The 11,732-nt window shown below is 33.3% G+C and overlaps 1 protein-coding gene across 2 annotated transcripts; it reads right to left on the bottom strand.

Moving 5' to 3' along the window:
* Positions 1–5,447: 5,447 nt before the first annotated feature.
* On the bottom strand, positions 5,448–11,079 carry LOC107889037 (peroxisomal (S)-2-hydroxy-acid oxidase). Of its 2 annotated transcripts, none has more exons than XM_016813332.2 (12): positions 10,952–11,079; positions 10,062–10,239; positions 9,712–9,836; positions 8,633–8,679; positions 7,925–8,002; positions 7,657–7,781; positions 7,355–7,421; positions 7,094–7,156; positions 6,938–7,007; positions 6,732–6,832; positions 5,950–6,054; positions 5,448–5,770 (listed from the first exon to the last, which is right to left on the bottom strand). In XM_016813332.2, exons 1-12 carry the CDS (start codon positions 11,049–11,051, stop codon positions 5,585–5,587), a joined length of 1,245 nt encoding a protein of 414 aa, XP_016668821.1. In that variant the 5' UTR covers positions 11,052–11,079; the 3' UTR covers positions 5,448–5,584. The 2 variants fall into 2 exon arrangements, with proteins under 2 accessions (XP_016668821.1, XP_016668822.1); XM_016813333.2 differs by having other exon boundaries at positions 10,062–10,221; positions 10,952–11,071.
* Positions 11,080–11,732: the final 653 nt, after the last annotated feature.

Below are 11,732 nucleotides of genomic sequence, written 5' to 3'. Positions count from 1 at the left end.
GTTGCAGTTCAAAAGTTCATGAAAACAGTTAAAATCCAAATCATAAGCAAAGAGTCTAAAAAGTCCCAATTTACATAAAAAATATCCCGAAAAATAAATAGAAAATGAATACCATAACTGTAATTAAAACGGTTCAATAATTATGTGGTCACCATCAAGTCCTCCGTCACACCGATCCATCTAAGTCTGGGGATTACCTATACAGATAAAACAAAAGGGGTGATTTTACGTAAACTCAGTGTGTAATCCCTACAGAAAACATGCATACACCCCACAGAAAACATGCATACAATCAAACAATAGTTATCAGTCAAATGCGGTCTGAGCCTAAGCCCTTTTCAGACTCAGATTTAGTTTAAGCCTTAGCCCATTCAGATACAATCTAGATATAAATTAGGGCCTTAGCCTATTAGTATACATACAGTAACAGAAATCAGTATCCTACCCAACAGCCTCTACACACCATCTCCGACCATTCTTACACATCATGTGGGGTTTAAAACTCCCACCTAACCCTACACACCAAGTTGTACCAAATGCGACACATATCAGTAATATTGTAGCTGAACTGCCAAACAATATGCATGAAAGCCTTTCAGTACACTTCCTCCAAATATCAATCATCCTACCCCAATGCAGATGCAACTAGTCATGCTCAATGTAGATATACAGAATACATGCGTACATGCTAACATTCAGTCATCAGTCATACATACAGATCAGTAAACATGCATAGATCTAACAAGCTCAGTATATATATGGTATATTCAGATCACACAATTTAGGGTCTAAGTAGCGCTTATCGACCCTACTATAGGTTCAAAGTCGACTTGAGTGACCCGTGCAACCCTAAAAGGCATTTTAGCTAAATGGGCCAACACGCCCATATGGTTTGCCCATGTGGGCCCACACACCCAGATTGGGCTTGGCCCGTGTAGACTACTCATGTGGGACCACATGCTCGTGTGGCCCACATGGCCCAATTCGGTAGAGCCCATGTGTCGCATACGGCCTACCTGGCCATCATACGGCCATGCCTAGCACGCAGCTTGGCCTTCGTCTGTCACACACCCATCTCGTCGCATACGGCCTACCACAAGGTTATGTGGCGTTGACAGAAAGGTTTTCAGCTTTTACCGAAAATATGTTTTCTTGCGATTCGAGTACACACCTGGTTTGTTTTCACTAATATTGCAATCCCGAGATCTTTAGGACTTATAATTGACTAATCAAACCTCGAATAAATCCCTTAAAATGATATTTAACCGAACTATGAAATCAAACAAGATATATCGACCACTCATCACTTACTTCTAAATTTAGGGCAATCTCTAACTACGAATCCATAAGAGAAGGGTCACGACTTCCATGATTCGCTGCTGCCAAATTAAAAAAAATTGACATTAACGAAGAGTTAAAAACTTCTTAAACGAATAAAAGAAAAACTTTCTCTCTTCAAACGAGGTATAACCCTCTTACCTACCAACTTACCAACTGAACGCAGCAAACATTGGACCGAAAGAAAAGGAATTAGAGGAAGAAATCGAAAGAAAAGGATATGGGAAAGTTAAAATTCGGTAAAAGGGGAATGAGAGGAAAGATACGTCAAAAATTGGGGAAAACAAACCGAATTCTTTTGAAAAAAACATAAATAAAACTAATGGTACACTAAATCCCTTAACTATCTCATGGTACACTAAATCCCTTAACTATCTTCCCAATCCCTAAATTTACTCCCCTTAATCCCACTAGCCTACAACCACTCTAGAATCCCCACTCAGCTAAAATTCTTGTCCATCCCCGCGCAAAAATAACACCTATGCTCAAACAGGGATTCAAACTCCAGACTTTCAACACACCAACACACATCTTAACCACTAGACCAGCAAACCCATTCTGTTATATACCTACAGACAATTAAACTTAAACCCTTTGAGCAAGGTTAAGGCTTTATTCAGAAAAAGACAAAAATTCACTCAAGATAAGGCTTAAACTACATACACCCAGAACACTTAACCACCGAAGCAAACACACAGTTGTGTCACATTTTAACAGAAACAAAAATAAGAATTTTGGGGTGTTACAAAGTAAATAATTTTTGGTTCCGTGTTAGATTCGAATTCGTTCGAGCCAACACTCGAAGTAATTCGTGGTACGAGAATAACGGAGAAGGTCGTTCGGTTGAAAGTCAGGAACGATAAGGATACGTCTAGCCAAAAACACATGTACGATTTCAGATAAAGTTTATTTCTATAAATATCACAAACTGGCTCCATTTTCAAAATTTTAATTTTTTGGTATGCAAGAAAACTATTTTCGAACCAAAATTTTCCAACATGCAGAGCCTCACTCAATGAAAAATATTCACTTTCTTCAACAATTACACAAAATGAACCTACTCAATTACACCTCATAATAATTTTCCTCACCCTTGTACTTTGAAAACTCGATACTCTTACCACTAAATTAACCCTCTGTGAATTTAGCAAGTAAAACCAAAACACAAGGTTTTAATATTGAAATATCACTTTTTACAATAATATTCTCACAAAAATAAATTAAGTACCTAACTTTCAGTACAATTATTTATACAAGTTTCTCGAATATATAGACTTAATATCGAGACTTGCTCACATATGAAAATCTATATCAATTCCACTAAAACAACAATAATATAAGAATAATACATTATAATAATAACACATATATGAACTCTTGGCAGCTCATCCAACATAATCATGAGCGAAGGGATTATCTTAGGTAATTTCGAATCAATACAATCACCAATATAATATTCCCTAAGATATATGATATTCCATAATGAGACATCCAGCATAATCATGATCGAAGGGATTATCTTGGGTAATTTCAAATCAATACAATCACCAATATAATATTTCCTAAGATATATGATATTTCATAATGAGATAGATGTCAGCCATATACTCAATATAGCTCAAATAAACAGTTCAATAAATTTCCAATAACTTAAATGTGAAAATTATTTCCATATAAATTTGGTGGGCAAAAGAGTGAGCACTCCTTTTGACACTAGATTACCGATTTTAAATTTTTCAACAAGATAATTTTCCTTAATAGATTTCTCATTAAGAGATATCATGTCTAGTACCATAAATTTTTACGCAATGGCCTAAAGGAAGGTTGTTAATTCAATCCAACTATTTCTCTTTCTTTTCTATTCTCTTAATTTCTTGATTTTCCTTACCCACAACTCGAATTATGGCACTAAAAATTAAGTTCGGCTACGTGTTCTGCCATATGGAAGTCCCTCCAAACTTGCAACCAGGTTCCCTAATTGAGATCAATACCAACAAGCTTAAGTTTCGAGGTCTTGGTACATTGCCACCATTACCAAGTGCGTTACTCCAAGAAACATGAACAACTATATAGTGTAAGATGTCATGGTTCACCTATGAGTAAAGTCGCCCCAAATGCTATAACAAGTTTGGAAAGGTGCACATATGATAAGAATGAGTCAAGGGATTACCAAAACGTCCTGAAAGATTCTAAAAGTTAGAAGATCAAACCCTTCTAGAATCAAGTAAAAGATTCTGGAAGCTCTAGATCAAAGGGGCATTAGTTGTACTTTTAACCATTGAATCAAAGGGGCTTGCCCATATAGAAGGCAACAATCCCTCATTTGTAGCCAATTTAGGTTATTTAAGTAAATACACTTCCACATCCTCCCAAACTATTTTATGCTCTTTGTGTGCTTGTCTGGGTTCAGTGGTGTGCTTAGCTTCTGTATGTAAGGATTAAAGGTTGAACTTAGCCTTACCAATGAAAGAGTCGAGTCTAAGGTTGCACATGATTGGAATTAAAGTCTCGGCCTGTGACACAATACACTTACATGTTCGAAGGTGGGGTCGAGAAAAAACCCTTGAAGGATACCTTGGATATAAACCCTTTGGATCCTCAAGAACCAATAAAAGAGTTCAAGTTCAATTAGCATGTGGATGTTTTCCACAATGATGGACGATGAGAAGATGTCATGACAAAGGAATTGGACAATGATTGGTTTAAGGTTTACTTTAAGCTTAGGCTTTGTTTGTGGGAACAAAGGACTTGGATAACGGTAGGTTTAATATTTACTTTGGCCTTCAAAGGAGGAATTGGATGGGAGGACTTGCATAAAAGTAGGTTTAATATTTACATTAGGCCTTTAAAATGAGAATTGGATAAGGGTAGGTTTAATGTTTAATACATTAGGCCTTGAAGAGAGTAATTGGACAAGATGAATTAAGCTTTCAGGATTGGAATATAAATATTTACTATGCTTGTCAATCTGGAAAATATTTTACTAATTGTTTATAATTTTTTAAGTTAATTATGTAATATAGTGACTAGAAATTGGGACCGGGAGAAATTGGAGTTTTGCAACCTATGTAACAATTCATCTTTGATTTGAAAATCAATTAGTTATAGAGCGTCACATTTGTTGCCACGAACTATAAAACCTTATTCCATCAAATGGAAAAGTGAAAATAAAGACCATCTCTAATGCACATCCATCGTTTATTCTCATAAATCTTGAGGGCCCTAACAATCGACTCTTATTTAACATGTTTAATAGCAGCTATCACAATGCCAAGCGAAAAATTGAAGTTCGCCAAATGCATACAACTTTTGGTTGGTTATTCTAGGTATTGAGATTTTTCAGATTGTTTGTTGCTTAATCCACAAAACGATATACTTATCTTGCTTATTCATCGTTATCCTTTGAGTATTGTAGATCTAGCAAGAGTGGTGAGAGGGGTGAGAGTAAATGGAGAATAGTTACAATCATATTGAAAGAGTTGAAAGAATATCTAAAATTGAGGAGCTACGGTTTGATAATTGTGGATGACGTTTGATTAGCTAGAACCTATTCTTGAATCAATGAATGATAAGATTAATATGGTTATATTATGTGAGGAGCATTTTGTGAGTCAAAAAGATACGAAAAATTGTGGGAAGCTTGTGGGAGAATACTGTCCTTTTTGTTATGGTGATTGGTGTATTTTAAGCTATCTTATGAAATAAGGAAAATGTTGCTGTATTTCAAGCTATCTTATGCAAAAAGGAGAAGGAAACTCCATTTACTTTATTGGTAAAAACGGCAATATTTCTATTTCTATTCCATTTCCACAAGTAAACATGGATTCTTTTTCCATTTCCACAAGTAAGCATAGATTCTTTTTAACATTAAATTATTTATTTTATTATTAGTACATGATTCATGATTTAATTTATTTTATTATGAGTTTTTGACTCATGATTTTGATGCTTGTGATAAGTTTTATTTTCTATGTGTTTTTTTGGTACATTAATTTTTTATTTTCTAATCTTTTATGTAATATAATTTTAGCCTGAATTTTTTAAATAATGTAACGACATGAAGTCCTATTTTCTACTACATAATCAAATAAGATCACTGAGAAAATAGAAACACACAAATTGTCAATTGCATAAACTAAATCATTCAAAACCTTCAGAACTTAAAACAATTCAAGGGATTTTGATCATTTAATGAATCAATAAGACTCCATTTGTGATCATGTGCAAATTTATAAGAGCTCTCAACTTATAACCTAGGCAAAACCCGAGGATGGTCCCAATCAGCGACAACGTGGTTTCGAGTAATCTCCTTCAGCGATCGACAACCACTTAATGCCATCGTTAGCTCTAATTCGTCATGTAACATTTGAAGCACTTTCCGAACACCAGCTTCGCCATCCACAGCCAATGCAAATACCACTGGCCTTCCAATCTGAAAATCGCCAAATGGTTAATGGGTTAACATTTGATACAATGTGGTCTATCGGGTTCGGGTTTCATTTAAAGAACAAAAAATGGATACTATTTTGATGTATAAAGCCGGTAATTAGATGTTTACTTTGACTACACACTACCCGTACTGTGTTACAGATTAAGAAAATCTATACTTACGAATACTCCTGATGCTCCGAGTGCCAATGCCTTAAAGACATCGGTTCCTCGCCGAACTCCTCCATCGAGGAAAACCGGAACTTTACCTTGTGCTGCTTTAACGACCTGTAAGATCAAAAAGTCATAGAAGTCCAACAGTAATGTATATTTTGGAATTTTTTTCATGAAATACATCAATACCAAAATAGGAAAGTCAAAAAAGAAATAGTGATTTGCTACGTGGCATCGATTCTTTATGTTTCCAAAAGGTATTCGCGTCGAATACCCATTTCTGATTATGATTATTCTACGACCTTTTTACTAAATGAATTTTTTTCAAAAGATATTAACATATTTATATCAAACACATACTCATATTCGATACTCACACTTGTATTCAAGTAACATAAGTTATTTCAACATTCCTAGAGTACTCGTACAGAAAATGACAAGTTAAAAACACTCAAAAAAGGGTCAAAGGTCCGTAACGAAACTATATGCACAATGAGACATGATCATTAGCATTGAATGATGATCTTAATGACTTCAAAACATCTTTAGCCTTTGATAGATGATCTTAATATATATATGTATATTTTAAAGTACCCATGTCCAGCACCATGGTTAGCACCTATCCGGACAAAGTACAAGGATATGGCCCATTTCAAATATCATCCAAATACATGAAAAAAACAGAGAAAAAAATTAAATATACCCATATTGGATAGATACTCATATCCGAAACTCTCACACCTGAATACAAATAACATAAACATTAATGAAATCAAAAGGGAAAAATGTACCTCTTCCAAAGCCATAATAGTTGCTGGTACATAATCAAGCTGGCGAGCTCCATGATTGGATACAATGATCCCTGCAGCTCCAGCTTCTATAGCTAGCTTTGCTGCATTATTGAACATTTTAAAGTAAAATTTTCCCGAGAAAATAAAAACAAAAACATGAAGTTGCATTGAGTTTTGGTAGTTTCTGTAAGGTCAGCTTTGCTTACTATCCTCAGCGGTAAGAACACCCTTAACTAGAATCGGCAATGATGTGATCGTTTGAAGCCACTTCACATCCTGTTTGATTGGCAAGAAAGAAAACTTGAGAAAATTTCCTATGTTTTACGGTCCGGAAGATGCAAAATATGACACAAATATCTTACTTTCCAGCTGAGTGACTGATCAATTTGGTTGGCAGCATATGAAGCTAGTCCGGAGTCATCAGTCTGCAAAGATAATCTCACCATTAGATGGACAAAAGTAAATGGATAACTAAAACTTATGTTTTCCGATTATTTTCATAAGTATCGGTGTTCGGTGTTTGTGTCCTACATATACTCAGATATAAGTACGGAGATATGATATGTGTCAAGCATATACTCATCTCTGGCGGATACACCCAAATCCGAGTAACATAGACTAACCTTATCGATTTTGCCAAGGTCCAAACCCTCAAAGTTTTTCAATGTCAAATATGGTGGCAAATTAAATCTGCAAGTGAGTCCATGCAGCATAATTGTCATATTCTTTACAGGGGACAATATTACTTCGATTCTTCATTTTTCTTAAACCATTCATATCCGAGACATATTAGGACATGGGTATTGAATATAACCTCCAAGAATCCTCTAAATGCATGAAAAAAATTACAAGAAATTAACATATCCGTATCTGACACATATTCATATCCAACACTCACATTTGACTTTAAGCATTTGATGCTTACCTATTTTTAATATCAGCTTCCCTGCGGCCGAGTCTTGGAGTATCTGCCGTTAGGGCAATCGCCTTGAAACCAGCCCTTTCAGCTCTTCTCACAAGCTGAGCAACCAGGTTCCTGTCTTTGTGTACCTGAAATATGAGTAATGATTGAAATCTTGGAAATAAATTAAACATATCCATATTGGACATATACCCGTGCCTGGTTGAAGGTTTCATTCCGAGATAAGACAATTATATCACAAGCAAGGCAAAGTTGATATCTGAAAACTCACATAGAGTTGGAAAAACCGAATGCCAGATCTGGTAGAAGCGACCTCTTCCACACTAGAATTTGCATATGTCGATAGTGTCTGATGGGGGAAAAACATACACAAACTCATTAAATTTCGATTTTGAAGATCAAATCAGGCTTCTGATTCATACCATATGCAGGCCATTAACAATGGGTGTTTAATTTGTTAACCGACCTGAAATAACATTAACCTAATTAACCGACCTTTCAAAATTTTTAACTGTTAATCTAACCAAAATTTTTTCAAAAAAATTAACCGAACCGAAATTTTTTCGGTTAATTCGGTCAGTTAACTGAATTAACTGAAAATTATATGTTTTTTAATTTTTGGTTAAAATAAGTATAAAATTAACCGAATTAACCAAATTAATCGAATTAACCGAATTACCTAAATTAACCGAATTATTTGTATAAAATTATATTTTTTTATTTTTATTTTTATTTTTAGTTTTAGATTTTTATTTTTATTTATTAAATTATTTGTAATTTTTATGATTGAGTTGGGTTGGGTACTTGGGTTAATATATATTAGATTGGTTATTTGGGTTTATGTTGTATTGGGTTTGAGTGAGTAGTAGGCTATTTATATATTATAATTTTATTTATTAATTTTTTTGGTTAAACCGAAAAAATTCGGTTAACTGACCGGTTTCGAACCGAATTAACCGTTAACCGAAGAGAAGCAAACCATGATTGTTCCAGCATCTGAAGCTGCCCTAGCTGTTGCACATTCTCCTGCATAAAGGAACACAGTTCGCCATTGAAACATATATAAATACTCTTAACTGCAGGATGAGTGCAGGATATGATTATGTGTCCGATATACGTCTGAATACTTTTTAAGGATTTTTTCATATACTTGGAGAACTATATCCCATACCCATGTTCGTCTATGCGATACAAATACTTCAAAGAAAATGAAGCATAACATGTACATATGTGTGTATATATACACATACGGTCTTAAAATCATTTGAAGACTGTGAATATGTGAAATGCAACATACTGGCTCAAATAATGAGATCGACGAATGTTACTTCAGAAGAGCAATTACTACATTAATTCCGTTGTTTGACTTTACGGTAGAGATTATAATGCCTTTTCCATGAACAACCATAAGTACCTACAATCAAATTTCATAAAGAATTGAATCAAATGATGCAATGTGCTATATTGTTCGATTTTTCATTTTTCTTGAAATACACACGTCTGACACATACTCAAACATGCATGAGGGATATAGCTCTCCAAGGACACTCTTAAGTGCATGAAAAAGTATACAAGAAAAAATGAAAATATACGTGTCAGACATATACTCATTTCTGACACCTTGAATTCGAGTAACATAGGCAATGCATGCAAAGGAAGCTTAAATTCTAAACTTTATTTGCTTTTTTTGCATCTAGAACACATCATTCCTCTACAGATTAGTTGTAGTTTCAGAAATCGCCAAAATTGCAATGGCAATCAGCATATTCACCAACAATGGACGCACTCAATTTGATGTGTAGCCATCTATGCTACTCAAACTAGAGAGTATGAGTGTCAATACAAATATGCACCTGATATAACTATGTTCAATTTTTCTAAGTTTTTTCATATATAAAGGATTCTTTTAGGGCCATATCTCGTGTCTATATTATATACCGAAAACGAATACTTCTAACAAAATGAAGCATTCAAGAACATAGTGGCCATTAATTGTTCAAACAACACTATCACAGGGTTAATGAAAACCAGAAGTTTTTAAACCAGTTGCATATATACCTTCAGGGTGAGCCATTTTCTGCATAGCAGTCGGAGCAACCATGATTGGCATCGAAATCCTGAACCCCAAAATGGTGGTCATCATGTTGATCTTGCTAACATCGATTAGAATGCGAGGTCGAAACCTATTTTCCACAATACAAACAGATGAGCCTCATTATATGAGAACATAAACTATCAAACAAACATTTCAAGGACTCATATCCGACACTCATCTCCGGCACATATTAGAATACGAATATGGACGGACATATGATGCTCCAAAGACCCTCCAAAAGAAGACTTTAAAACATTAAATATACTTGTATTCAACCAGTACACGCCCGAATCCGAGTAACATAGAAACTTACAAGATCCTCGAAAAGGCATTGCGATTCTCCTTAAGAGTCCACTGATCCTCGGCACCCGATGCATAGTAATCATAAACCATCTTGGGCAATTTTTCCTTTGCAATGACCTCGTATTCCGAAACATTCGTTATCATCTCCATTTCTTTTTCTACAATGTTTTCTGCAAACACAAAATTATCTAAACTCCAAAGAAAAATCAGATTGATTTATTTAGAGTTTATGAAAACAACAAATGCTTAAGTACATAAGACTTTAATTCTAAAGTGATAAAAAAAAAAAGAACATGTACCCTATCAACCTAAACCGATATGATCATATTCAACTACCGTAAAACCCCAACCTGAATGGATCCAAGTGACCAGAACTCAAAATAATCCAAACAAGCCGAAAATTTTTTGACTGAAACCTAAAACAATCCCATAATTATTTAACTGCAAAATAAATCGAAACTGAAATTGATTTAAACCCGAAATTGATTCGAACCAAAATAACCAAAAATTTTGAAACCTAAATTGAGCCAATCCATATTGACTCAATCCAAAACTAATCGAATTCGATCCCAAACATTACATATTTGGGACTAATCTACAATTTTTCCAGTGAGAAGTGACTGCAAATATTGTGGAAAATGAAACTTCGCCGCAAGGATTATAGATAAAACGATCAATGATCCTAAATATTACACCTTTTGGATTAAAGTTCCAAAGTTAACTGAAAATCTAATGTTCTAATAACAATTATTGCTATATTTTCAATCATTATTTAACCAGAATCTAGAGTTCAGACCTATAATTATATGTAACTAAATGATGATTTTAAATTATGTTCTTTTGAAATAAATAAAATCTATGAATCATCAGTAGAAAATCAATGAAGAACAAAGAACAAACCTTTGGCTGTCTCCAGGAATCTAGAGAGAGTTGATAGAGAGCTGAATGTGAAAAGAGTTGAAATGATAACATTGGAGAGAGATGTAATTACATAACACATTGGTCAAGTAAAAAATATTATATTTTATTAATTTATTTAAAGAATTACATAATGTTTTATTGGGGAACTTATTTAAATCATCCTTTTGTATTGTTGAATGTGATACTCGTTTAATAGAATGATCATTATTTTTGTATTATTTTTTTTTGTAATAGCTATTTTTTGGTAATACTAATGAATAGCTATTGCATGTAATATTAAATAATAAAAATTTTTAATTTTTAAATTAGTCTTTTAAAACTTAAACTTAAAAATATAAAAATAAAATATTTTAATATAATTTAATATAAAAATAAAAAAAAAATATTAAAATAATTATATTAAAAATATTATTAAATTATTTTTTTTATTAATTTATTTTTAATAACAATCCTATTAAAATTTAATAACAATAATTTAAAATTTATTTAAGGGTATTTTGGTCATTTCAATTTTTTTCCTTAAGCTATTATAATATCATTCCATTCAACCAAAGAACACTTCTATTCCATTTGATTCAACCAAATAGTTAAATTATTGATTATAATTCTATACCATTATAGTTTTATTTTATTACAACGAACCAAATGTAGTGTTAATAATTGAGGTAATAATTGGATTGGTGGTGGTAAAACAAATTTAACTACCTATTTTCAATTATAAAATATTTTTAAAAAAATAAAAAATTCATAAAATAAAAGA

Source organism: Gossypium hirsutum, chromosome A09, assembly GCF_007990345.1.
Source record: "Gossypium hirsutum isolate 1008001.06 chromosome A09, Gossypium_hirsutum_v2.1, whole genome shotgun sequence".
Taxonomy (NCBI): domain Eukaryota; kingdom Viridiplantae; phylum Streptophyta; class Magnoliopsida; order Malvales; family Malvaceae; genus Gossypium; species Gossypium hirsutum.
This window is presented reverse-complemented; position numbering and strand designations above follow the sequence as displayed.

Coding starts and splice junctions, on each gene's coding strand:
- LOC107889037 (XM_016813332.2), bottom strand. CDS start 11,051: ATGTGTTATGTAATTACATCTCTCTCCAATGTTATCATTTCAACTCTT. Junction 10,240..10,951: donor ATTCCTGGAGACAGCCAAAG/GTTTGTTCTTTG, acceptor TTTGGAGTTTAG/ATAATTTTGTGTTTGCAGAA. Junction 7,008..7,093: donor ATCAGTCACTCAGCTGGAAA/GTAAGATATTTG, acceptor CCAATCAAACAG/GATGTGAAGTGGCTTCAAAC.